This window comes from Rhinopithecus roxellana, chromosome 20 (genome assembly GCF_007565055.1).
Source record: "Rhinopithecus roxellana isolate Shanxi Qingling chromosome 20, ASM756505v1, whole genome shotgun sequence".
NCBI lineage: Eukaryota > Metazoa > Chordata > Mammalia > Primates > Cercopithecidae > Rhinopithecus > Rhinopithecus roxellana.
In genome coordinates this window covers 5,575,127-5,602,611 of record NC_044568.1, presented here as the reverse complement: position 1 = coordinate 5,602,611, position 27,485 = coordinate 5,575,127, and the positions used below count along the sequence as shown (strand labels likewise).

The 27,485-nt window shown below is 48.1% G+C and overlaps 1 protein-coding gene across 1 annotated transcript; it reads right to left on the bottom strand.

Annotated features, from left to right (window-relative positions):
- Positions 1-1,361: 1,361 nt before the first annotated feature.
- C20H16orf89 (chromosome 20 C16orf89 homolog) lies at positions 1,362-24,847 on the bottom strand. The gene is made up of 8 exons (XM_010353875.2): positions 24,403-24,847; positions 22,087-22,236; positions 19,922-20,072; positions 18,144-18,261; positions 15,374-15,509; positions 14,598-14,702; positions 5,429-5,515; positions 1,362-1,713 (listed from the first exon to the last, which is right to left on the bottom strand). The coding sequence occupies exons 1-8, from the start codon at positions 24,608-24,610 to the stop codon at positions 1,583-1,585; spliced, it is 1,086 nt and encodes a 361-aa protein (XP_010352177.2). The 5' UTR covers positions 24,611-24,847; the 3' UTR covers positions 1,362-1,582.
- Between the last annotated feature and the right edge of the window lie 2,638 nt (positions 24,848-27,485).

Here is a 27,485-nt window from a genome sequence, read left to right as displayed (position 1 = left end):
GCCCCAGAACCCGTAATAACGTTCCAGAAGGTTTTATTGCTAAATTAGTGTCAGAGCTCCAGGGAACACATTCAGATATAGTCACACTGAGTCAGAGCTCGAGGGAAGAGCTGTAAGCTGGGAATGCGAGAACCGATGACAAGGCAGCGGCATCTTCTGGCAGCTTCCGGAGGAGCCCCCAGTTAATGTGACATCATCACTTGAGGCAGCAGGTAACTTTTACCTGGCACTTAGTGTGTTACAAGCACTGTTCCCAGTATCCTACAAACACAATACTCACAGCAGTGGAGGTTACATTGAGGTAGGGGCTGGGTTTTTTTTTTTTTTTTGACTCCCACTCTGTCGTCCAGGCTGCAGTGCAGTGGCACAATCATAGCTCACTGCAGCCTTGAACTCCTGGGCTCAAGTGATCCTCCCTCCTCAGCCTCCCGAGTAGCTGGGACTACAGCTGTTCACTCTTGCACCCGGTGAGGGTTTGTGGGGAGGTGTCTCGTTATGTTGCCCAGGCTGGTCTCAAGCTTCTGGATCCAAGTGATCCTCCCACCTCAGCCTCCCAAAGTGCTGGGATTATAGGGGCGAGCCACTGTGCCCCGCCACGGTAGTTGTTATTATTATCCCAATTTTACTGATGAGAAAACTGAGTCCCAGAGAAGTTGGTGACTTTGCTCAAGGACACACACAGCTGGGACTTGAATTCAGGCAGCCTGGCCACAGAACCCCACCATCAACCGCTACGCTATACTGTGTTTTGTAAAATGACATGATGGCCTCATGAGGCAGTGTAATGATACGGCAGAGTTTTGTGCTCAGGATGTAAAAATGAGTATGTGCTGCCTTTCATGGTCATCTCTTGAGTTCTGGCTCATGACCTGAACTATTCTTTTCCAAGACCCTTCCTTCTCCCACTAGGAAAGATACCATATTTGATACCTGAACAAATAGCCTTTAAGATACCAGTTTATGGGTCTTTTTAGAATTTGTGGCTGGGTGCAGTGGCTCATGCCTGTAATCCCAGCACTTTGGGAGGACAAGGCAAGAGGATCGCTTGAGGCCGGGAGTTCGAGACCAGCCAGGTCCATATAGTGAGACCCCATCTCTACAAAAAATTTAAAAATTAGCTTGGCATGGTGGCACACACCTGTTGTCCCAGCTACTCAGGAGGCGAGATGGGAAGATGGCTTGAGCCCAGGAGTTCAAGGCTGCAGTGAGCCTGGGTGACAGAGTGAGACCTATCTATTAATTAAAAAAAAATAAAGAAAGCAAAGAAAAAAGAATTTGTGTTGAGTGGGACTGGAAAGTTGAAACAGACCAAGAGGTTGTCCAAGGTTGTCCTCAAGGCTGAGAAACGACTCAACCCTAGGTCAGTTGCAGTCAAACTTTATTCATCTATTCACACCTGAGTCCCTCCCGGCCCCCACCTACCCTGGTCCTGCGTACTCAGGGCTTCCAAGATGGGGTGTCAGGGTGGCTTTGCTTCCAGATGTCTGCTTCCCAGGATGTGAGCCATGCCCTCCAGGATCTAAGGGATGAGGACTGAAGGGGTCTGTTCCTCCTCCAGGCAGCAGGCGTGGAAACATCCGTCTCAGGGGCTGCTTGGTGGTGGCGGTGTGGATGGGTGTGGCTCTCTGTTTGCCGGGGGGTATTCTGCCAGGATGTATAGGAAGCCACCCAGCGCTGCCACCGCTGTGGCTGTGTTGTGGGAGGAGCAGCCATCTGTGGGAAGAGAATGCCTGTGAGTGCTGGGTGGCAAGAACGTTGGCCTTTTAATCAACACAGTCCCATTGAAAGTGCGTTTCAGCCAGGCGCGGTGGCTCACGCCTGTAATCCTGCAGTTTGGGAGCCTGAGGTGGGCGTATCACTTGAGATCAGGAGTTCGAGACCAGCATGAGCAACATGATGAAACCCTGTCTTTACTAAAAAAATACAAAAATTACCCAGGTATGGTGGCAAGCACCTATAGTCTCAGCTACTTCGGAGGGTGAGGCAAGAGAATGACTTGAACCCAGGAGGCAGAGGTTGCAGTGAGCCGAGATCGCGCCACTGCACTCCAGCCTGGGCAACAGAGCGAGACTCTGTCTCAAAAAAAAAAAAAAAAAAAAAAAAAGTGCTTTGCAGATACCGTTTCAGGCAACTTGCAAGACACTGAGTGGGTGCTTCTGTGCTCCCTTAGGCCCCTTTTGCTGGGCCGGGTGCCCTTCCACCAGCCACTAAGGGCTCCCTTTTCTGGGAGGTATGTCCCTCCCAAATAACTTACCAATACAGGGATACAAAAGCCTGCCACCTTGTCCCAGGGGGATGCCTCTGTGGTGCAATTTATGCTCCAAGGCTCCCCTCCCATCCCTGAGGGGGGATCTGACTTGAGACCGCATCCTGTCCAGCTCCTGCCTGGCTTGGCCTGCTTCCCTGACTTACCTATCTCAATAAAGCACAGGCACCAGAATCCTGTCCCAGGTCCTGTGTAAGACCTTCTGAGATGGGGAAACTGAGGCTCGGGTAGCCGAGCTGAGCCTCCGGCCCTGGTGACTCCACAGCTCATTTTCTGACCCCAACCGTCTTCCTCTTAGTTGCCTGTGACTGCCTGGTCCCATGTGACCTCACGGTTCATGGAGTCAAGCGTCTCAGGCCTGAGCACTTGCCTGAGATAATAACCCTTAGATATAGTTAGTTCTTTGAGCTCAAAGTGGGCTGCACTCCTCTAGTCTCACAATCTATCCGCTTGTGGGAGGGACCCAGGAATTCTTTCTTCCCTACCCAGAGACTTTGGGAAGGGGAGGGGACCCCAGCCAGGTCCCTTGAAGGGAGGGAGAATGCAGATTTCAAGGTGCTGAATGACTAACCCTGGCAGTTCATGCCTCTTGGTGGCCTACTGTATGCCACATACAATGGGGAGGGCTTTGCATGATGATCAGTTATTAGCCCCCAACAGTTTGGTGCCCATTTTACAGATGAGGAAAATGAGGCTCAGAGAGGTTGTGTGACTTTCACAGCAAGTAAGAGGCAGAAGCGGAACTCGAACCCACACAACCTGACCTCAAACCCTGTGCTCCTAGTCTCTACACCAGCTGCCTCCTGCTGCATGGGCTTGTGTCATAAGTGCAAGAATGAGCACACCCCTGCCGGGCAGTTTTCTAGGCTGCTGGTCAACCTGGAGGTGCCTCAGGAAAGGCCTTGGACTCTGGAATTTCTGCGTCTTCCGCTCCAGTCCCTGGGACAGTTCTCGTGTTAGGCTGTCTGACTCTGGGGACAGGCAGCTGACCAGGTAGTACACAGCAGGCCCCTACCACCCCAGCCATAGGCAGCCCCAGCCCCTCTGTGTCAGGAAAGCCTAGCTAGGGTAGAGGCCTCTGGAAGTCTCCTGGGAACTTTTCTCCCTTGTGCCTGAGCTTTGGTGGCAGCTGCGAAACTGACTCACTGGATTTCTGCTTTCACTCCTCTGTCCTGTCCACCTGTAGGCGGATGATCAGGCCGTAGTGGGGTTGATGGAGAGACGTTTAGTTACTGGAATCATATACCCACATATGTTGGACATCTACTCTGTGAACTGGCTATTCCATATCCCTTCCTGCTTTTGCCCGTGGTTATTTAATTTTTACTTTATTTTATTTTTTTATTATTATTTTTGAGACAGAGTCTCACTCTGTCACCCAGGGTAGTGTGCAGTGGCACAATCTCAGCTCACTGCAACCTCCGTCTCCTGGGTTCAAGCGATTCTCCTGTCTCAGCCTCCCAAGTAGCTGGGACTACAGGCATGCGCCACTACGCCTGGTTAATTTTTGGTTTTTTGGTAGAGATGGGATTTCACCATGTTGGCCAGGCTGGTCTCGAACTTGTGACGTCAGGTGATCCACCTGCCTTGGCCTCCCAAAGTGCTAGGATTACAGGCGTGAGCCACCGTGCCTGGCTTATTTATTTTTTATTAATGAAAAATTGAAATCAAAATCCTCTCTTTCTTCTTGGTTCCTCCCTTCCTATGTCCCTCCCTCCTTCCCTTTCTTCCATGTTATTTCTTGCCTTTCTTCCCTTCCCAGCAGTCAGAGTCTCAGTAGTTCTCACTTTCTCTACATTGGCAAACTGACCATACAGTTTATTGTCATAACCAGGATGCTTTGGAGGAAAGAGGGCACTCTTCATAGTGGCTCCAAGACAACAGGTGTAAACTGGGGCAGCTCTGGGAGCACTAGGCTGTGTGGCCACCAAAACTGTTCTGGTCACTTGCCCATTCATTGGCTTTTGGGTCCTTTCTCTGCCTTTCCTTATTGCAAACTCCAGCACACAGACCCCTCTAAACCACATTTCCCAGGATGCCTTGCCTACTGGTTTCAACCAACAGGAGGTGCAGGTGGAATGAGGGGAGAAGCCAGACTATTTCTCCCTTCCTCTCTCTGTCTCCTCCTTGTTCAGCCCCTGCAGGCTCTGTTAACACGGCCTCTTCCTGCCATTCTCCAGCTCTAGGGAGGGTAGTGGCTTCCTGCAACAGTAAAATCTCTGGGTTTTTCCCCCTTTTCTGTTTTCAGCTCTTACAACACCTCTGAGATGAGTTTCCTCTAGTAAATTCCCTCTGTTGAAGTTCCTGATGCAGGTTCTATTTTCCTGACCAGATCTTGACTTAGAAGGGTTACTATTGTGATTTTTAACAATGGAAACTTCTCTTGTATGCTCCTTTAACCAAAGACAGTATCTCTGGACTCCCCACTTTCTTTCTTTTTTTTTTTTTTGAGACAGGGTCTTGCTCTGTCACCTAGGCTGGAGTGCGGTGGTGCGATCTCAGCTCACTGAAGCCTCTACCTCCTGGGTTTAAGTAATTCTCATGCCTCAGCCTCCTGAGTAGTTGGGACTACAGGTGTGTGCCACCATTCCCGGCTAAGTTTTGTATTTTTAGTAGAGACAGGGTTTTGTCATGTTGCCCAGGCTGTCTCCCCACTTTCTTTTTTTTTTTTTTTTTTCGAGACAGAGTTTTGCTCTTTTTGCCCAGGCTGGAGTGCAATGGCGCGATCTCAGCTCACCGCAACCTCCGCCTCCCAGGTTGAAGCGATTCTCCTGCCTCAGCCTCTTGAGTAGCTGGGATTACAGACATGCGCCACCATGCCTGGCTAATTTTTATATTTTTAGTAGAGACAGGGTTTCTCAATGTTGGTCAGGCTGGTCTTGAACTCCCGACCTCAGGTGGTGATCCACCCGCCTTGGCCTCCCACAGTGCTGGGATTACAGGCGTGAGCCACCGCACTCGGCCTGTCTCCCTCCTTTCTAAGAGGAGGCCATCAGTGACCCCCAGCCTCCCTTCCACCTCCCAAACATGAAGGCCCTCTGATTAGTGCCCCTTTGATGATGCCAAGTGCTTTTCTTCCATAGCAGAGAATAAATACAGGCCTCTGTTTTGCTAGGATATCTCAGTTTCATGTCAAGAAACTCCCTTGGGTATTTTCATTACCTGAAAATTGTTTTTCTCGCCTCTTCACTCTCCTCAAAAAATGCTGTTGATATTGGATAGCTTTAGATAATTCTTCATCTTCGGCATCTGGGAGAAGAGCAAAAGTTGAACTTCTCAAGAGAGATTTTTATTTTTTATGTTTTTATTTCTTTTTATTTCTTTTATTTTATTTTAGAGACAGGGTCTCATGCTATTGGCCAGGCCGGGTACAGTGGCAAAGTCATAGCTCACCGCAGCCTCAAACTCCTGAGCTCACACAATCCTTGCTGCCTCAGCCTACCAAGTAGCTGGGACTACAGGCATGAACTACCATGTCCAGCTATTAAAAAAATTTTTTTTTGTTTTGGTAGAGATGGGATCTCGCTATGTTGCCCAGGCTGGCCTTGAACTCCTGGGCTCAAGTGAGCCTCCAGCCTTGGCCTCCCAAAGTACTGGATTATATGTGTGACCCACTGCAACTGGTCTCAAGGTGAATTTTTAAATGTTACTCACTAAACCTCCTGCCCCAATAACATTTCAAGGAAATTAGGTCTTCTCTTGAAACTTGAGGCTATTCCAGAAGTTTCCATCTGTACCTGTCTGCAGATCCTTTTGCATAGCCTAAACTTGTCATCTACTGATGGTTTCCCAAACTTAGTGGTTCCCCAGACACCCACCAACAGAACCACTGGAGGTGCTTGTTAAAAATGTAAGTCCCTGGCCGGGCGCGGTGGCTCAAGCCTAAACTTGTCATCTACTGATGGTTTCCCAAACTTAGTGGTTCCCCAGACACCCACCAACAGAACCACTGGAGGTGCTTGTTAAAAATGTAAGTCCCTGGCCGGGCGCGGTGGCTCAAGCTCCATCCTGGTTGTCATAACCAGGATGCTTTGGAGGAAAGAGGGCACTCTTCATAGTGGCTCCAAGACAACAGGTGTAAACTGGGGCATATTAAAGGAGCATATTAAAAAGGAAATATTTTAAACTCTACTAAAAACTCTATTTTAGTAGAGTTTAGAAACTCTACTAAAAATACAAAAACTAGCCGGGCGAGGTGGCGGGCGCCTGTAGTCCCAGCTACTCGGGAGGCTGAGGCAGGAGAATGGCGTAAACCCGGGAGGCGGAGCTTGCAGTGAGCTGAGATCCGGCCACTGCACTCCAGTCCGGGTGACAGAGCGAGACTCCGCCTCAAAAAAAAAAAAAAAAAAAAAAAAAAAAAATGTAAGTCCCTCCAAGACAAGCAAAAACTGAGGGAATTCATCACCACTAGACTGGCCTTAGAAGAAGTACTCAAGGGAATCCTACATCTGAAAAGAAAAAGACAATAATCACTAACATGAAAACATGGAAAGGTGTAAAAGTTACTGGTAGAGGAGAAACAGAAAGGAGAAAGAGAAAAGAAGCAAAACTATCACTAGAGAAAAGCACCAAATAGCAGTGATAACAAGAAGAAAGGAAGAAGAAAATCAAAGGATATAGAAGATAACCAGAAAACAATTAATGAAATGATAGGAGTAATTCCTCACAAGCCAATAATAACCTTGAATGCAAATTGATTCAACCCCCTACTGAAAGGATACATAGACTGGCTGAATGAATGAAAAGAACATGACCCGACTGTGTGCTGCCTACAAGAAACTCACTTCACTGGTAAAGACACTATGGGATGAAAGTGAAAGGGTGAGAAAAGATCTTCCACATAAGTGGAAGCCAGAAGGGAGAAGGAGTAGCTATACTTAGATAAAACAGACTTGAAGTCAAAAACTGTAAACAGAGACAAAGGAGGTCATTATATAATGTTAAAAGAATTAATTTAGCAAGAGGACATAACAATTCTAAAAATACATGTATTAAACACTGGAGAACCCTAAAGCAAATGTTATTAGATATAAAGGGAGAGATAGACTCCAGTACAATAATAGCTGAGGACATCGACACCTTGCTGTCAGCATTGGACAGATCATCTAGACAGAAACTCAACAAAACACTGAATTTAAACTGCACTTGAGGCCAAATGAATCTAACAGACATTTACAGAACATTTTCTCTAACTGCTGCAGAATATATATTCTCATCAGCACATGGAACAGTCTCCAAAATAGACCATATGTTAGGCCAAAAAACAAGTCTCAGCAAATTTAAAAGAATTTGAATCATAGCAAGTATCTTCCTGACCACAATGGAATAAAACTAGAAATCAATAACAAGAGGAACTTTCAAAATTGTGCAAATACAGGGAAATTAAACAACATGTTCCTGAATGACCAATGAGCAAATGAAGAAATTAGGAAGAACACTTAAAAATTTCTTAACACAAGTGAAAATAGAAACACAATATCCCGGCCGGGCGCGGTGGCTCAAGCCTGTAATCCCAGCACTTCGGGAGGCCGAGACGGGTGGATCACGAGGTCAGGAGATCGAGACCATCCTGGTGAACACGGTGAAACCCTGTCTCTACTTAAAAAATACAAAAAACTAGCCAGGCGAGGTGGTGGGCGCCTGTAGTCCCAGCTACTCGGGAGGCTGAGGCAGGAGAATGGCATAAACTCAGGAGGCGGAGCTTGCAGTGAGCCGAGATCGCGCCACTGCACTCCAGCCTGGGCGACAGAGCGAGACTCTGTCTCAAAAAAAAAAAAAAAGAAGAAACACAATATGCCAAAACCTATGGGATATATAGCAAAAGCAGTATTCAGAGGGAAATTTACTTCAATAAATGCCTACATCAGAAAAGCAGAAAGATTTCAAATAACGAACCAACAATACATCTCAAGGAACTAGAAAATTAAGACCAAATCAAGCCCCAAACTAGTAGAAGGAAATAAATTGTAAAGATCAGAGCAGAAATAAATAAGAGACTAAAGAAACAATACAAAAGATCAATGAAACAAAAAGTTGGTTTTTAAGAAAGATCAACAAATAGATAAATTATTAACTAGACTAAGAAAAAAAAAGACTCAAGTAAATAAAATCAGAAAGAAAAAGGAAATATTACAACTGATACCCACTGAAATACAAAGGATCATTAGAGGCTATTATAAACAACAAATCAGAAAACCTAGTGGAGTGTGCCGGGCATGGTGGCTCATGCCTGTAATCCCAGCACTTTGGGAGGCTGAGGTGGGTATATCACTTGAGGTCAGGAGTTCGAGACCAGCCTGGTCAATATGGTGAAACCCTGTCTCTACTAAAAATACAAAAATTAGCCAGGTGTGGTGGTGGGCGCCTGTAATCCCAGCTACTTGGGAGGCTGAGGCAGGAGAATCACTTGAACCTGGGAGGCGGAGGTTGCAGTGAGCTGAGATTGCGCCACTGCACTCCAGCCTGAGCAACAGAGCGAGACTTTGTCTCCAAACAAAAGAAAACCTAGTGGAAATTGATAAATTCCTGGACACATACAACATACCAAGATTGAACCAAGAAGAAATAGAAAACCTGAACAGACTGGCCGGGTGCGGTGGCTCAAGCCTGTAATCCCAGCACTTTGGGAGGCCGAGACGGGTGGATCACGAGGTCAGGAGATCGAGACCATCCTGGCTAACACGGTGAAACCCCGTCTCTACTAAAGACATACAAAAAACTAGCCGGGCGAGGTGGTGGGCGCCTGTAGTCCCAGCTACTCGGGAGGCTGAGGCAGGAGAATGGCGTAAACCTGGAAGGCGGAGCTTGCAGTGAGCTGAGATCCGGCCACTGCTCTCCAGCCTGGGCGACAGAGCAAGACTCCGTCTCAAAAAAAAAAAAAAAAAACCTGAACAGACCAGTTATGAGTAATGAGATTGAATGTGTAATAAAAAGTCTCCCCAAAACAAAAAGCCCAGGACCCGACAGTTTCACTGATGAATTTTACCGAATATTTAAAGAACAAATACCAATTCTTTTCAGTCTCTTCCAGAAAATTGAAGGGGAGGAAATTTTTCCAAACTCATTCTACAAGTTCAGCATTACCCCAACACTAAAAGCAAACAAGGACACAACAACAACAACAACACTATAGGCCCATTTCCCTGGTGAACCTAGCTGCAAAAATCCTTAACAAAATACTAGCAAAACAAACCCAGCAAAACATTAAAAATCATTCATGGCTTTCCTACTTTGACCACTTCCAGTAAGTAATTGAATGTTTTGCATTAAAAAAAAAAAAATCATTCATCATGAACAAGGGAACTTTACTGCAGGGATGCAAGGATTGTTCAACATATGTAAATCAATAAATATGACACATTACACCAATAGAATGAAAAACAAAAATCATATGATCATCTTAATAGATGCAGGAAAATGCATGTGATGAAATTTAACATCCCTTCATGATAAATCTCTCAATATGTTAGGTGTAGAAGGAATGTACCTCAATATAATAAAGGTCATATATGACAAACCCACAGCCAACATTACACTGAATGAGGAAAAGATGAAAGCTTTTCCTCTAAGAAGTGGAACAACACAAGAGCACCTACTTTCACCATTTTTATTCAACATAGTACTAGAAATCCTAGCCAGAGCAGTTAAGCAAGAGAAACAAAAAAGGGCATCTAAATGAAAAAGGAAGTCAAATTATCCCTGTTTGCAGGTGACATGATCTGATAGACAGGAAACCCTAAAAGCTCCACCAAAAAAACTCTTAGAACTGATAAATGAATTCAACAAAGTTGCAGAATACAGAACAATCATACAAAAAATCAGTAGCATGTCTTTTTTTTTTCTTTTAAAAAAAAACAGAGTCGGCCGGGCGCGGTGGCTCAAGCCTGTAATCCCAGCACTTTGGGAGGCCGAGACGGGTGGATCATGAGGTCAGGAGATCGAGACCATCCTGGCTAATACGGTGAAACCCCGTCTCTACTAAAAAATACAAAAAACTAGCCGGGCGATGAGGCGGGCGCCTGTAGTCCCAGCTACTCGGGAGGCTGAGACAGGAGAATGGCGTGAACCCGGGAGGCGGAGCTTGCAGTGAGCTGAGATCCGGCCACTGCACTCCAGCCTGGGTGGCAGAGCAAGACTCCGTCTCAAAAAAAAAAAAAAAAAAAAAAAAAAAAAAAAAAAAAAAAAAAAAAAAAAACAGAGTCTTGGTCCATCGCCCAGGCTGGAGTGCAGTGGCTGGATCTCAGCTCACTGCAAGCTCCGCCTCCTGGGTTTACGCCATTCTCCTGCCTCAGCCTCCCGAGTAGCTGGGACTACAGGCGCCCGCCACCTCGCCCGGCTAGTTTTTTGCATTTTTTAGTAGAGACGGGGTTTCACCGTGTTAGCCAGGATGGTCTCGATCTCCTGACCTCGTGATCCGCCTGTCTCGGCCTCCCAAAGTGCTGGGATTACAGGCTTGAGCCACCACACCCGGCCGCATTTCTATACACCTATAATGAACTAGCAGAAGAAGAAATCAAGAATGTAATCCTATTTATAAGAGCTAAAAACAAAATACCCAGGAATAAATTTAACCAAGGAGGTGAAAGATCTCTACAAGGAAAACTGTAAAAGACACTGATAAAAGAAATTAAAGAGAGCACACAAAAAATGAAAAGACTTCCCGTGTTTATGGATTGGAAGACTTAATATTGTGGAAATATCCATACTACCAAAGTGATCTACAGATTGAATCAAAATACCAATGACATTCTTCACAGAAATAGAAAAAAAAAATCCTAAAATTTATATAGAACCACAAAAGACCCCAAATAGCCAAAGCAATCCTAAGGAAAAAGAACAAAGCTGGAGGAATATTATTACTGGACTTCAAAATATGCTTCAAGGCTATAGTAAACAAAACAAGGTCAGGTGCGGCGGCTCACTCCTGTAATCCCAGGACTTTGGGGGGTCGAGGTGAGCAGATCACTTGAGACCAAGAGCTCAAGACCAGCTTCGCCAACATGGAGAAACCCTGTCTCTACTGAAAATACAAATATTAGCTGGGCATGGTGGTGGTGGGTGCCTGTAATCCCAGCTACTCGGGAGGCTGAGGCAGGAGAAGCACTTGAACCCGGGAGGTGGAGGTTGCAGTGAGCCGAAATTGTCCTACTGCACACCATCCTGGGTGACAGAACGAGACTGTCTGAAAAAAAAAAAAAAAAAAAAAAAGGAAAAAGGCAAATAAGCTGCATAGACATCTCAAAAGAAGGCATACAAATGGCCAACAGGTCTGAAAAATGCTCAGCATCCTTAATCATCAGGGAAATGCAAATCAAATCACAATGAGATAGCATCTCACACCTGTTAAAATGACTACTATCAAAAAGACAAAAAAATGGCCAAGTGCGGTGCCTCACGCCTCTAATCCCAGCACTTTAGGAGGCCGTGGCTGGTGGATCACTTTGAGCTCAGGAGTTAGGGATCAGCCTTGGCAACATGGTGAAACTTCGTCTCTATAAAAAATACAAAAATTAGCCAGGTGTTGGTGGCTCCCACTGTAGTCTCAGCTATTCAGGAGGCTGAGGCTGGAGAATCTCTTGAACCCGGGAGGCAGAGGTTGCAGTGAGCTGAGATTGCACCACTGCACTCCAGCCTGGGTGACAGTGAGACCGTGTCTAACAAGAAAACAAAAAACAAAAAACAAATAACAAATGCTGGCAAAGATGTAGAGAAAGGAGAACTCTTACACACTCTTGATGGGAATGTAAATTAGTACAGACATTATGGAAAGCAATATGGAGACTTCTCAAAAAGCTAAAACTAGGACTTGGATAAATACCACTACTGGGTATTTATCCAAAGGAAAGGAAATTGGTATGTTGAAGAGACATCTGCACCTCCGTGTTTATTGCAGCACTATTCACAGTAGCCAAGATGCAGCAACGTGAGTATCTATCAGCAGATGAATGGACAGAGAAAATGTGGTATACAGACCTAATGAAATACTATTTAGCCATAAAAATAACCAAATTATTTCATTCATAGCAACATCGATGAACGTGGAGGACATTATATTAATTGAAGTAGGCCAGGCATGGAAAGATAAATGTTGCATGTCCTTCCTCGTATGTGGAAGCTACAAAAATTGATCTCATAGAAGTGGAGTGTTGAGTCAGGGCACCTGTAATCCCAGCACTTTGGGAGGCTGAGGCAGGTGGATCACTTGAGGTCAGGAGATCCTGACCAGCCTGGCCAACATGGTGAAACCCTGTCTCTACTAAAAATACGAAAATTAGCTGGGCATGGTGGCATACACCTGTAGTCCCAGCTACTCGGGAGGCTGAGGCAGGAGAATGGCTTGAACCTGGGAGGTGGAGTTTGCAGTGAGCTGAGATAGCGCCACTGCACTCTAGCCTAGGTGACAGAGCGAAACTCCATCTCTAAAAAAAAAAAGAAGGGCAGTGTTGAATAGTGATTACTAGAGGTGGGGAGGGGGATAGGGGAGAAGAGATAACCAGAGGTTGGTTAGACGATGCACTAGTATGGCCAGGAGGAGGAATAAGTGGTACCGTTTCATAGCACTATAGGGTGATTGCAAATAACAACAATTTGTGGCATGGTTTTTTTTTTTTTTTTTTTTTTTTTTTTTTTTTTTTTAAGACAGTATCTCGCTCTGTCACCCAGGCTGAAGTGCAGTGGTGCAGTCATGGCTTACAGCACCCCTCGACCTCCTGGGGCTCAAGTGATTCTCCCACCTCAGTCTCCCAAGTAGCCAGGAGCATAGGCGTGCGCCACCACACCCGGCTAATTTTTTTGATATTTTTAGTACAGATGGGGTTTTGCCATGTTGGCCAGGCTGGTTTCTAATTCCTGAGCTCAAGCCATCCACCTGCCTTGGCCTCCCAAAGTGCTGGGATTATAAGGCATGAGCCTATTGTGTATTTTCAAATAGCTAGAAGAGCGAATTTGGAACATTCCCAACACAAAGAAATGACAGATGTTTGAGGTGATGCATCTGCTCATTACATATTGTATACATGTGTGGAAATATCACTCTGTACCCTATAAACATTTACAATTATTACGTGTCTATTGAGAATAATAGTAAAGCCAAAAATGCAACTTCCATAGCCGCATCCTCAACCTGGCGAAGCTATAGGTCTGGGGGCCTAAGAATCTTCATTGTATAAACTCCGTTTTAAAAACACACCATCTTATTTCAAAAGCTTTTGCTTCTTGGAGCATCCCGAGCTTCTAATGAGGACACTAACATTTCCTGGGAGCTGCCCTATGCCTGGCAGAGGCTGTGCGGCTTCAAATGTGTCACAGCGACTCTCCTTGCAGCTCAGGAAGGTCGGGATTACTCTGCTCATTTATTTACAGACAGGGAAATTGAGACTCAGAGGGGTGAAGCAGCTTATTCCAAAGGGACCAGCTGTCCAGTGTCACCCGGCTAGGAAGTGGCTGAATCCTCTGCCTCTCCACCCTCTGCTCCGTCACCTCCTGCCATGTAGTTGTCCCTGACCACCCACCTGGAGAGCCTTCCCTGGAGTTCTTTTCTTCCTCACCCTGTCATCTCCTTTATAGCTCTTACTAGAATGTGCAATTATTTCACTTCTTGGTTTGTTCAGGTGATTTATGTTTCTTTTCCTCGGGGCTCTGGTTTTTCCTAGAGCCTAGATGGTGTCTGGCACATTAGTAGGTGCTCAATATGTACTTGCTGAATGAATGGTGATATGGTATGGCTGTGTCCCCACCCAAATCTCATCTTGAATTGTAGCTCCCATAATTCCCAGGTGCTGTGGGAGGGACCTGGTGGGAGGTGATTGAATCATGGGGGCCGTTTCCCCCATACTGTTCTCATGGTAGTGAATAAGTCTCACAAGATCTGATGGTTTTATAAGGGATTTCCCTTTGTGCTTGCTTCTCATTCTCTCTTGTCTGCTGCTATGTGAGACGTGCCTTTTGCCTTCCACTATGATTTTGAGGCCTCCCCAACCATGTGCAACGGTGAGTCCATTAAACCTCTTTTTCTTTATAAATCACCCAGTCTTGGGTTTGTCTTTATCTCCAGCATAAAAACAGTACAATACAAATGGGCTTGTTAATGCAGCTGCAGGGGCCAACACCTTCCAATAAGACGGGCTCCTGTCTTGCCACATTTTGGCTTCCAAAGCTCTGAGCCTGTTTCTACTTGTGTGCACACATGTCTGTGTGTGTGTGCACCTGCAGATTACAAATCCCTCACCAACCTTAACATCAATGCATTGTTTCCACACCTGGCCTAGAAACCCAGTGCTGCCCCCGACCCCCCACTGTCCCCGCTCTTAGCCAGGGCAGCAGCGCGGCTCACCGGGCTCCCCGAAGCATCCTTCCCGCCGTTTCTGCCAGCTGAGAATGGCCTCCAGCCACCGGAGCTTGTAGAAGTCGGAGAAGCCGCCCATTCCACAGAACATGACTGGAAGTAAAGACGGGGGCCCTCTGCAGACCTGCTCCCCAGGCCCGCTCCCCAGGCCCACCTCCTCCCACTCCCCAGGGCTGCCACGGTACCACCTGCCTCCATCTGCCTGGGTTAGGCAGCACTAGGAGGTGGGCGTTCAATGCAGGGCCTGGAAGGAGGCAGCTTGAGCCTTTGCCTGAGCAACTAGGGGCTCCCACGCTTGTGTCCCACCTCCCACTGAGGGTCTTGGTCCGGGCTGCTCCAAAGTCAGGGTCAGTGGAGGGGTTTGGACACCCCAGCCAGCGAGAAGCCACCCAAGCGCTCCCTGTCTGACTCATCCATATGACTTTGCGGGTCTATCTGCCAGTCACCTGGTCCATCTGTGTAGAGCTTAGTCACTGGGGCAGCCTTTGGGGCCAGGAAGCTGTCGCACAGTGGCAGGTGAAATACAGGATGCCCAGTTATATTTGGGTTTTCGATAAACAATGAATATAATTTTTGAGTATTAGTATAACCCATGAAATATTTGGGATAAACTTATACCAAAAATGGATTCATTGCTTATCTGAAGTTCAGATTTAACTGAGCACTCTGTATTTTTACTTGCTTAATCTGGCAACTCTGTGTGTGTGTGTGTTGGCGGAGGGACACCCTGCTCCTTTGTCCCTGGGGCAGAATGCTGGCCATACTGTTTTCCATGAAGATGTCCCGGGTAGGGTAGGCGTATCCGATGGCCTCAGCTCTGCGGTTCAAGTCCATCATGTTGGCGCAGAAGAGGTTGATATAGTCCTGGCTCTGTTGGAACGGTCCCTGTGTGCATCCCCTCTGGGGAGACAAACACCCAAAGACAAAGGAGTCAGTGGTGCAGATGACAGACACATGCCCTGCTATGGGAAAGTCTTGCAGTTCTGAGACGGTCTTGCAAGGGGCTGTGTTTAGGGCAGGTCTTTTTCTCCTTTTTGCAGTGTTTCTTCCCCATGCACACCCCCAGCCTGCTGGGGCTCCTTCATCAGAGAGAGCTGGGTTCGAGATCCAGCTCTGCCGCTTAGGAGCTGTGTGATCTTGGTTTGCTAAAGCAACCTTTCTGAGCCTCAAGAGTTTTTATCAGGAAAGGGTGAGGCTGCTAGAAACTGCACCAGAGGGGCTCTCCTGTGGGTGGATGACACAGCTGGGAAGTGCCCAGTGTGAGGCCTGGGCCACTAGGAGGTGCTGTATGACCGATTGCGGGGAGGCAATGCCATCTACAACCAGCCTGACCCCGCGGGCAGCTTCAGTGCTACTCAAAGCGTGGGCCAAGAACCGGGCTGGTCACTCCCTACACTGGGAGAAAAGAATAGGAGTCGACGGCAGACTTTAGACACTTCTGCAGCAGTGGTCAGAGTGACTTTCCACCTGTTGAATCTGATGATCAAAATCATTCCCTTGTAATATGGTTTTTATTGTATTTATAAAAATATTGGTCTGTCACAGCTTGCAGAGAAATAATCATTTTTAAATTCTGTTGGAAAAAAAAAAAAAGAGAGTGTCCCCTCAGCTAAGAATTTCTGGACACTGAATCACATTTTTTTAAAAAATAAAGACAATGAACCCTACTTTTCTGTATGAAGAAATTTATATGGCCAGGCGTGGTGGCTCATGCCTGTAATCCCAGCACGTTGGGAGGCTGAGGCGGGTGGATCACGAGGTCAGGATTTCAAGACCAGCCTGGCCAACATGGTGAAATCGCATCTCCACTAAAAGTACAAAAATTAGCTGGGCATGGTGGCACGTGCCTGTAATCCCAACTACTTGGAAGGCTGAGGCAGATAATTGCTTAAATCCAGGAGGCAGAGGTTGCAGTGAGCCAAGATTACATCACTGCACTCCAGCCTGGGCAACAGAGTGAGATTCTGTCTCAAAAAAAAAAAAAAAAAAAGAAAAAAGAAAAAATATATAGTGGCATATATATATATATAGAGAGAGAGAGTGGTGTGTGTGTATATATATATATAGTGGTGTGTGTGTATATATGGTGGTATATATATAAAGAAAAAAATATATAGTGGCATATATATTTATATATATATGCCACACACACATATATGCCACTATATATGTGCCACTATATATATAGTTCTTTATTTTATATTTTTAATATGTGTATATATAGAAAGTAGCATTTGTATATATAGTGGCTTATATACACATATATGTGTGTGTGTGTATATATATATATGAGAATAATGTAGTGGCATGATGTCAGCCACTACAGCCTCTGCCTCCCTGGTTCAAGTGATACTCCTGCCTTAGCCTCCTGAGTAGCTGGGATTACAGGTGCACACCACCACGCCCAACTAATTTTTGTATTTTTAGTAGAGACGGGATTTCACCTTGTTGGTCAGGCTGGGCTTGAACTCCTAATCTCAAGTGATCCACCCACCTCGGCCTCCCCAAGTGCTGGGATTACAGGCGTGAGCCACGGTGCCTAGCCTCATTCGTTTTTGTTTGCAGAGTTCTTTCTGATGATTCTCTTTTATTCTCTCTTTGTTTCTCTCATTGCGTTTTTCTGATGCCCTGCAGTCCAGTTCAGCAGGCAAAGCTATCTGTTTCACCGGCCCAACAGAACCCCAAATGTCAGACCCCAAATCGGCTCAGTTACACAGCAGAAGTATGGCAGGGGCCCTACTTCTGCCTCCTGAAGTCCCAAGTACAAATCCAAAACTCTGCTTATTTTCCTGGTATGTAGCAGACAAAATTACATTGCCACAAGCCCCTTTTCATTTCTTTCTTTCTTTTTTCTTTTCCTTTTCTTTTTTTTTTTTTTGAGATAGTCTTGCTCTATTGCCCAGGCTGGAGTGCAATGGCGTGATCTCGCTCACTGCAACCTCCACCTCCCGGGTTCCAGCGATTCTCCTGCCTCAGCCTCCCCTTGTAGCTGAGATTACAGGTGTGCACCACCACGCCCAGCTAATTAATTTTTGTATTTTTAATATAAAATGGGTTTCACCATGTTGGCCCAGTTGGTCTTTTTTTTTTTTTTTTGAGACAGAGTCTCGCTCTGTCGCCCAGGCTGGAGTGCAGTGGCCGGATCTCAGCTCACTGCAAGCTCCGCCTCCCGGATTCATGCCATTCTCCTGCCTCAGCCTCCCGAGTAGCTGGGACTACAGGCGCCCACCACCTCGCCCGGCTAGTTTTTTGTATTTTTTTAGTAGAGACAGAGTTTCACCGTGTTAGCCAGGATGGTCTCGATCTCCTGACCTTGTGATCCGCCCGTCTCGGCTTCCCAAAGTGCTGGGATTACAGGCTTGAGCCACCGCGCCCGGCCAAGCCCAGTTGGTCTTGAACTCCTGGCCTCAAGTGATCTGCCCGCCTCGGCCTCCTAAAGTGCTGGGATTACAGGCGTGAGCCACCACGTCTGGCCGCCCCTTTTCCTTTTTCCTTCCCCTTCCCCTGGCATGGCGGGGCTCCCTGGGTACTCACCATTCTGGCCCAGAGGAAGAAGAGCATTTGGTGGGACAGGCAGTAGCCCGAGCAGCCAGGCTTGGTCATGAGGCTCCTGCAGAGGTCCGAGAGGCCGCAGGGCTCGCTGCTGTCCGTCCTGGGGGAAAGTGGTTCCAAGCTGTTAAGGATGGAGCACTGACCCCACCCTGTGTCTTCCCAGGTTGCGATCCAGCCCCCCAGTTGTAGTTGTTGGAACTCCCGGTAGATTCCAGACACCCAGCTGGGCATGGGGGTTGCCAGAGAAAATACAGCAGTTCTGCATCTTCATTTGCTAAATCTGGCTGCCCTAGCACAGGAAAGATGATGCTAGAGCTATCCCGGGGTTGAGGAAGCTGCCAAGGCTGAAACTTCCTCTTGCTCCCTGGGACAAATCACATCTTTTCCAGCCCTAAACAGTGGGTCCTTGAATCCAGACCACTTGGAATCTGGGCCCAACATGCTTATTCCTCCTGCACCAGCCGGGCGCGGAGGCTCACACCTATAATCCCAGCACTTTGGGAGGCTGAGGCAGGCAGGTCACCTGAGGTCAGGAGTTCAAGACCAGCCTGGCCAACATGGTGAAACCCTGTCTCTACTAAAAATACAAAAATTAGCTGGACATGGTGACACACACCTGTAATCCCAGCTACTCGGGAGGCTGAGGTAGAATCACTTGAGAATCACTTGAATCTGGGAGGCAGAGGTTGCAGTGAGCTGAGATCGCATCACTGCACTCCAGGCTGGGAGACAGAGTGAGACTCCATCTCAAAATAAATAAAAAATAAATAAATGAAAAGAAAAGAAAAAATACACATGCAACTACAAAAATTAGCCAGGTGTGGTGGTGCACGTCTGTAATCCCAGCTACTCAGGAGGCTGAGGCACGAGAATTGCTTGAACCTGGAAGGTAGAGGTTGCAGTGAGCCGAGAAAGAACACACCACTGCACTCCAGCCTGGATGACAGAGTGAGACTCTGTCTCAAAAAAAAATTAAATAAAAATTTTTAAAAAAGCAGGAGTCCTTGGCTGGGGCCTAATGCCTCCGTGAGCTCAGCTGTGTCCTGGCCCAAGCACTGCTCTGAAGGATGCTGAGAGGATGCGGCCTGGGCACCTGCTGCCCACTTTGCCCATGGGCACCTGTGCCCAGGGCTGCCCTGGGGTGTTGCTCCAAGCCCACCAAGTACCAGGATAAAATGAGGAGCTCAACTAGGCTCAGTCCTGCCTTTCCGGACCTGCATCCTCACTGGGGATGGGGACAGGCCCATAATACAAATGTAAATTGCATCTGTGGCTGTAAGACCTCTCACGGGAGGTCTGCTGTGTGCTGGGTTCGGAGGTAGGATGGGGTTTGGAGGTAGGATGCTGGCGCCAACCCTGGGGGATGGGCAGACTTCCTGAGGCCCAAGGGGTGGGGTGGGTGGGGTGGGGGAGCAAAGTCTTTGAAGTGGGAGGGAGCCTTGGAGAGTCTGAAAAGAGGCGTCTAGGGGCCTGGGGACTTGGAAGGGTGGAGGGGAATTTGGAATTTGTCCTGGGACCTGGAGGTGGTGTGTTCAGCTGTGGCTGCTGGAAGACCCGCTGTGGCGTGGGAGGCCAGTGGGCGGCTGGAGCAAGGGGCACCCTGCGAGAGTGGGAGAGGGCAGAGCCCGGCAGCTTTGGGGAGCTGCACCTGGGTCTGCACAAACCCCTGGCTTCAGCCCTGGAGAAGGAGGAGCGGGACAGGGCCAGCTGAGAATGAGTGCGTTTGGGTTTCCAGCAAATAGGGCAAGTGCAGGGCCCACCCGGTTCCCAGCAGCTGCACCAGGCACGTGTCGCTGCTCTCCTCTGAGAACGAGTCCTGGGGCTCGAACGTGGGGTAGACCAAGGAGGCGATGGTGTGGATCCAGGCATGTGGGAGCTTCCAAAACCCGGGCTGGAGGGTCAGCTGGAACTCTGGCAGAGAGGACAGATAGGTGGGGCAGGCTGTGGGGGTGATCCAGGAGCAGTGGGCCACCCTGGTGTCCCCACCCCCTCCGGCAGCTCTGCCCCCTGGCAGGTGCAGTTCAGGGCTCTAAGCCCTGTCTCCTGGCTCCAGACTGGGTTTGAAACACTCAAGAAAGCTCCTTTCTCTTATAAAACCATTTTTTCCCCTAATCAATAGGAACAGTGTTGGGACGGGATTTGACTAAACCCACTGCATCCCATGGAAGACCCAGATAAAGAAAAGGGGTAGTTTCCCAGGCACAGGGCTCACACCTGTCATCCCAGCACTGGGGGAGGCTAAGGAAGGAAGATCGCCTGAGGCCCAAAGTTCAAGACCTGCCTAGGTAACATAGCAAGACTCTGTCTCCACAAAAATGAAAAAAGTAGCCAGTTGTGGTGGTGTGCACCTGTAGTCCCAGCTGAGGCAGGAAGGTTGCTTGTGTCTAGAAGTTGGAGAATGCAGTGAGCTATGATCGGCTTTTTTTTTTTTTTTTTTTGCGATAGGGCTCACGCCTATAATTCCAGCACTTTGGGAGGCCGAGGCGGGCAAATCACTTGAGGTCAGGATTTCAAGACCAACCTGGCTAACACAGTGAAATCCCGTCTCTACTAAAAATATAAAAAATTAGCCGGGCGTGGTGGTGGGTGCCACCGGCTAATTTCTGGGGAGCTGCACCTGGGTCTGCACAAACCCCTGGCTTCAGCCCTGGGGGTTTGGAGAAGGAGCTACTCAGGAGGCTGAGGCAGGAGAATGGTGTGAACCCGGGAGGTGGAGCTTGCAGTGAGCTGAGATTGCGCCACTGTACTCCAGCCTGGGCAACAGACCAAGACTCCTTCTCAAAAAAAAAAAAAAAAGAAAAAGAAAAAGAATTAGCTGGGCATAGTGGCGGGTGCCTGTAGTCCCAGCTACTTGAGAGGCTAAGGCAGGAGAATCACTTGAACCCAGGAGGCAGAGGTTGCAGTGAGCTGAGACTGCACCACTGCACTCCAGCCTGGGCAACAGGGTGAGACTGTGTCTCAAAACAACAACAACAACAACAAGTGGGAAGGTGGGATTAGCGGAGAGGTGATATTAGTAGACCCCTTCGGTTTGGTGAGAAAGTGGAGCTCTTAACTAAACAGGTGCCCAGTCATAGGCATCTTTAAGACGACAGAGGTGGGGACAGTGTTAGGGACCAGGCCTGGGAGAGGGTGGGGACCTCAACACTGGAAAGGTCAGCCTGGGCTATGGTCTCTGTGGCTGGACTGCCATATGAGCGTGAAGCATGGCCTGGCTACCTGCCCGCTGCTGGACTGCCATGTGAGCGTGAAGCATGGCCTGGCTACCTGCCCGCTGACCCCCACACATCTGATGGGAGCGGGGAGCAGGGGAGACAGGGTTGGAGCAGCATGACGGGCTGGTTATTTGTGTCCCACCCTTGCCATCCAGGAACAACTCAGCCAGACTTATTAGATGGGACCTTTTGCAGAGTCACTCTGAGCTAGTGAGGACAGACTCTCAGTGCTCATAAGGCATGAGAGAGATAAACCCCACTGTTTTGAAAAATAGAGTGTGGACAACTTCAGGAATTTTTACTGACATTTAATGAAGTGGATTAATATAATTTGGTGATATGGGACACTACTGTTTGCTATGCAAAGGGTCGCATTGCCTTTTGGACACTCTCCCCTCTGGGACAGCCCAGCCCCTCCGCTCTGGTCCAGGACTGGGACCTCCAGCTTGCGCATGCACTGAATGCTTGAGAGTAGACACCGTGCCTACTCCACACCCCTCTGTGTGGGTGGGAGAGCCCATGAGAGTCTGAAGTCAAGGATGACCGCACGTCCCCAGGGCTTGTCTGTGGCTTGTTCGGCAGACAGGTCGAAGTTGGTTACGGACTTTCCCAGCCCAGCCTAGCCCCAGGAGAGCCCACACTGGGTTATTTCAGTCAATATCCCCAGAGGCACTATTCCTGAGGGAATGGGACACCCCACGTGTGCTCACCTCTTAGGTACTTGGGGTCACTCAGCTTGAGGTAGAGGAGGGATCTCTGGATAGCAGCCTCCAGCTTCTCCCCCAGCGTCCCCACGCGCAGGCTCAGCGGCTGCAGCAGGGGCTCCTGGGCCCACTTCTCCTGAACGCTTTTTAGCTGCTCTGGAAGGGATCGGAGTTAATTCATTCTACTATTTGGAATTGGGACTTTTTTTTTTTTTTTTTTTTTTTTTTTTTTTTGCCTTGGAATAGGGAAAAAAAAAATTGCCCCAAAGTCTAATGCTTCCTGGGAACCTCTCTGGCTTCTCCAGCACTCAGAGGGGAAGGATTTACTGAGCTGACTGGAAATGAGGCCAGAGTGGGGGTGATCTGGGCAATGAGAATGGGTGTCAGAGTGGTAGAAGGTGGTGGCTGAGAGCTTGGTTTCTGGAGGCGGGCCTAGGTTCAAATCCTTGATACTTGAGGTTCAAATCCTCACATCCTTGACTCAGATACTTTCTTGTTGGATGGCCAGAGAAAGGTTGCAGGGTAGAGAACCACTGTGTACAGTTGAGCAGATTGTGCACTGCACAAGGGCAACACACATTCGGATCGTGGGTTTGTATATGTAGTAAGACAATTTCCCAGCAGATGGCTGTCAAGTGACTTCAGGAAGGAAGTGCCTTTTTCTAATTCCCACAGGGGTATCCTGTGGGCTAGCAGTGGCTTTGTTGGGGTGGGAGAGAATGGTGAAGATCCAGAGATGGCCAGAAACTGGGGCGATGTGAGTGAGAGCATCCATACAGGGCTGAGAGGGCGAGGGATGAAGTAGGGCAGCTGCCGTCAGGTAGGAACCTTGTTAGGGAGGATGGGCTAGGTTAAGAAGGATGCTAAGGATGTCCTCCAGGGCAACCAGCTCTGTCACGCCCCCTGTGCTCAGTCCCCTCTGTGGGCAAACCCACAGGGAAGAAGTACAGACTTGGGAGTGCTAACAGGGAGAGGTTCCCCGTGTGTCAGAGTGTCTCCTCCTGTGATTGCACTGGGTTTACAAAGTCCAACAGGACAGGGGTCCCCAACCCCCAGTTCAGTACTGGTCTATGGCCTGTTAGGAATGGGGCCGCACAGCAGGAGGTGAGTGGTGGGTGAGTGAGGAAAGCTTCATCTGTAATTTACAGCCACTCCCCATCATTCCCTCTCCTTACCGCCTGAACTCTGCCTCCTGTCAGATCAGTGGCTGCATTAGATTCTCACAGGAGTGCGAACCCTGTTGTGAACTGCACATATGAGGGATCTAGGTTGCACATATTAGATTATGAGGATCTAATGCCCGATGATCTGTCACTGTCTCCCATCACCCCCAGATGGGATTATCTAGTTGCAGGAAAATAGTCTCAGGGTTTCCACTGATTCTACATTATGGTGAGTTGTATAATTATGTATTATAACGTAATAACAATAAACAGAAAGTGGGCCGGACATGGTGGCTCATGCCTATAATCCCAGCACTTTGGGAGGCCGAGGCAGGTGGATCACTTGAGGCCAGGAGTTCAAGACCAGCCTGGCCAACATGGTAAAACCGCATCTTGGCTGGGCGCGGTGGCTGACGCCTATAATTCCAGCACTTTGGGAGGCGGAGGCGGGCGGATCACGAGGTCAGGAGATCCAGACCATCCTGGCTAACACGGTGAAAACCCGTCTCTACTAAAAATACAAAAAAAATTAGAGACTTTGGCTGGAAGTGGAGGAAGCCGGGTTGGAATTGGATCTTGAGGGTCCTAAGTTTTGTCCACAGCCACCTCCCTCAAGGGGAGGAGCCAAAGTCTCCTGAAGGTTCTGCAAAAACAGTCAAGTGTTTGTTTAGCTTTGAGAGCTATAAGATCCCCAAGAAGGGGGCTGGAGACAGGCCAAGGCAAACACACACACACAAGCATGCATGCACACACACACACGCACATCACACACACACAAACACGCATGCACGCACACAAACATGCGCATCACAAATATCTGTTTGCGGAGCACTCTCCCTGCTCCCCTTGTTCGTGGTGAGTCAGGAGGGGCTGTCAAATGGATCATTTGACATATCATATCATATCTGAGAAAAAGATAATTCCCAAATCCCTTCCCATGTTGCCTTTAAATCTTTTCTACTTCTAAAAAATTGCGTTACACTTAGCTGGGCCACAGCCCCCAGTAAGAGCCAGCCCCTGGCCTCTTCTCTCCTTATAGCCGAGGCAGGCTATTCTGGGGCCAGGAGGCTGCCGGGTCCCAGGCGTACAGAGCAGGGCAGAGGACAAAGCTGAGAGCTAGCTTCCCAGTGTCCAGCCAGGGGAACTGGGGCTCACTTACCTTCCAGCACCCGGACCCCCACCATGCCATCCAAGTTGATTTCGGGCAGCCTCTGTTCTAGGAAGATGGTGGCTCTCTCCAGCGCAGACAGGATCAGGTCCGCAATGGTGGCTTTACTTTCGGCAGTGTCCAGTCCAGGCAGCAAATAGGACTCCAGCGGTAGCAGTGCCATCAGTAAGAGCAGGAGCAGCAGCCCCGGGCTGGCCATGGCTGGCCTCTGCTCACAGCTGGTCACACGCTCAGCACCCCGAGCTCTGGCCCAGCCCAGGCCGCCTCTGCACGCCCTCCTCCCACCTCCTCCCTACCTCCCCCTGGCAGACCTGAAGACAAGTGGCCCAGCAGGGCTGCCAAAAAGCCTGGGGTGGCCTAGGCAAAGGACTCTGGGAAGGGTGGCTGCAGGGGGATGACCGCGAGGCAGTGGCGGTTAGACCAGTCCTGGGCGTAGAGCCTGCTGTCCGCGGGGTGCTGGGGAGAGGGGTGCCCGCCCTGTCCTTCTTGGCCCTGATTCTCCAGGCTCACAGGCTAGGTCTTTGATCTAGCAATTGCAATTCAACCCTGAAATCCAAAAGCTCTGAAAGCAAAAAACAAATTTTTTTTCTTTCTTTGTTTTTCGAAATAGGGTCTCAGTCTCTTGCCCAGGCTGGAGTGCAGTGGTTTGATCACAGCTCACTGCAGCCTTGACCTCCTGGGCTGAATAGATCCTCTTGCCTCAGCCTCCTGAATAGCTGGGACTAGAGGCATGTGCCACCTTGGCTGGCTAATTTTTTAATTTTTTTATAGAGACAGGGTCTCACTATGTTGCTCAGGCTGGTCTTGAACTCATGGGCTCAAGTGATCCATCCTCCTCGGGCTCCCAAAGTGCTGGAATTACAGGCATGAGCCACCACACCCAGCCTTTGTTTTAAATAAATTTGAAACAAAGTCATCTGAGGACACATCTGCCTTGAGCTGAGGCAAACTTCCTTAGAGGGGCACCGTCCAACTGAAATAGAATTGAAGCTACAAAGGTGAGCCATGTGTGCATTTCAACATTTCCTAGTAGCCACATCCAAGAAAGCGGCAAGAAGCGGGCAAAGCTAATTTTAGCGATCTAGTTTATTTGACCCAAGATTTAAAATATTATAATTACATCTGTAATCAATATAGAAATGATTTATTTTTATTTTTCTCATACTAAGTCTTTGAAATTGATGAGTAGTTTACGTTCACAACACTATTATTTTATTTTTTATTTTATTTTATTTATTTATTTATTTTTGAGATGGAGTCTCGCTCTGTCGCCTGGGCTGGAGTGCAGTGGTGCAATCTCAGCTCACTGCAAGCTCCGTCTCCTGGATTCACGCCATTTTCCTGCCTCAGCCTCCTGAGTAGCTGGGACTACAGGCGCCCGCCACCACCCCCGGCTAATTTTTTGTATTTTTAGTAGAGATGGGGTTTCACCGTGTTAGCTAGGATGGTCTTGATCTCCTGACCTCATGATCCGCCTGCCTTGGCCTCCCAAAGTGCTGGGATTACAGGTGCCAGCCTTTATTATTTTGTTTTTAAGACACAGGGTCTCACTCTATTGCCCAAGCTGGAATGCAGTGGCGTGGTCATAGTTCACTGCGGTCTCGAGCTCCTGGGCTCAAGGGACCCTCTGCTTTAGCCTCCCAAGTAGATGGCACTACAGGTGTAAGCCACCATGCCAGGCTGAGCACATTTCATTTCAGACTATCCACGTTTCAAGGGCTTGATAGTCACATGTAGCTGGTATACTGGGCAGTGTCTTAGTTTTGTGCTACTACAACAGAATACCTGAGACTGAGGAATTTATAAAGAAAAGAAATTCATTTGGCTCATAGTTCTGGAGGCTGGGAAGTCCAGTTCAAGGGGCTGCATCTGGTGGGGGTCTTCTTGCTGTATCATCCCACGGTGGAGGGCAGAAGGTCAAGAGAGCTAGAGAGAGAGAAGAGAAAGAAGCTAAACTCATTCCTTTATCAGGAACACTATTTTGCAATAACAGCATGAATCCATTCATGAGGGCAGAGGCCTCAGGAAAGATTCCATCTCTCAACACTGTTGCATGGAGAATTAAGGTTCCAACATACGAACTTTAGGGCACACACTCAAACCACAGCAGAGAGTGAGGACCTAGCTTCCTTATTTGTTTCACTCATTGTGAACGTGCATCTGTTTCCTTGCAGAAATTTTCGTGTTGGTTTCCTGGGCGCTGTCCCAAACCTTGCTGGGGATGTTATATGTATGCACACCACATTATCTTTCTAAAAGCCAAACAATTTTGAATTCAGAAACATACTTGGTCCCAAGGGCTTCAGTTAAGAGGTTACAGATCTGTAATAATAATGAAAAGAACACCACTAAAGTGTGTATTTGATGCTCCCTATGTGCAGGTGCTAGGTTAGGGTTTCTCCACCTTTTCGTGTCATCATTGCTCTTTTTTCTACCCCTGGAGTGTTTTTAGACATTTTAATCCTGAAAAATCTTTAATAAGAGGCTTATTGAGATACTATTCACGTACCATAAAATTCATCTTTTAAATGTGTACAGTTTCACAGTGGTTTTCCGTATATTCACAAAGTTGTGCAGCCATCCCTGTCTACCTCCAGAATGGTTTTGCCACCCCGAAAAGAAATCCCACACCCATTCGCAGAAACTCCCTATTCCCCCCTCCCCAGCCCCTGGCAACCATGAATCAACTTTCTGTGTCTATGGTTTGACCTATTGTGGATATTTCATATAAATGGAATCATACAATGTGTGGTCTTTTGTGTCTGGCTTCTCTCACTCAGCGTGATGTTTTCAAGGCTCATCTTTGTTGCAGCACATGTCAGTACTTTATTCTTTTTTATGGATGAATAACATCGCCTCCTAGGGAAGCCCCTCCTGCTCTGATGAGCCAAGAGGATGAGGACTATGGAGATGACAAACCAAAAGTAGACAGCTAAGCCAGGTGTGGTGGCTTACGCCTGTAATCCCAGCACTTTGAGAGGCCGAGGTGGGCAGATCACTTGAGGTCAGGAGTTCAAGACCAGCCTGGCCAACACGGTGAAACCCCATCTCTACTAAAAATACAAAAATTAGTT

Excerpts from the sequence above, each read along its gene's own strand:
- C20H16orf89 (XM_010353875.2), bottom strand. The coding sequence starts at position 24,610 with ATGGCCAGCCCGGGGCTGCTGCTCCTGCTCTTACTGATGGCACTGCTA. Across the intron at positions 18,262-19,921 it reads GTGCAGCTGCTGGGAACCGG|GACGGACAGCAGCGAGCCCT; the intron begins GTGGGCCCTGCA and ends ACTTTCCCCCAG. Across the intron at positions 5,516-14,597 it reads AGGATGCTTCGGGGAGCCCG|ATGCCGAAGATGAAGAATTA; the intron begins GTGAGCCGCGCT and ends CTCTTCTCCCAG.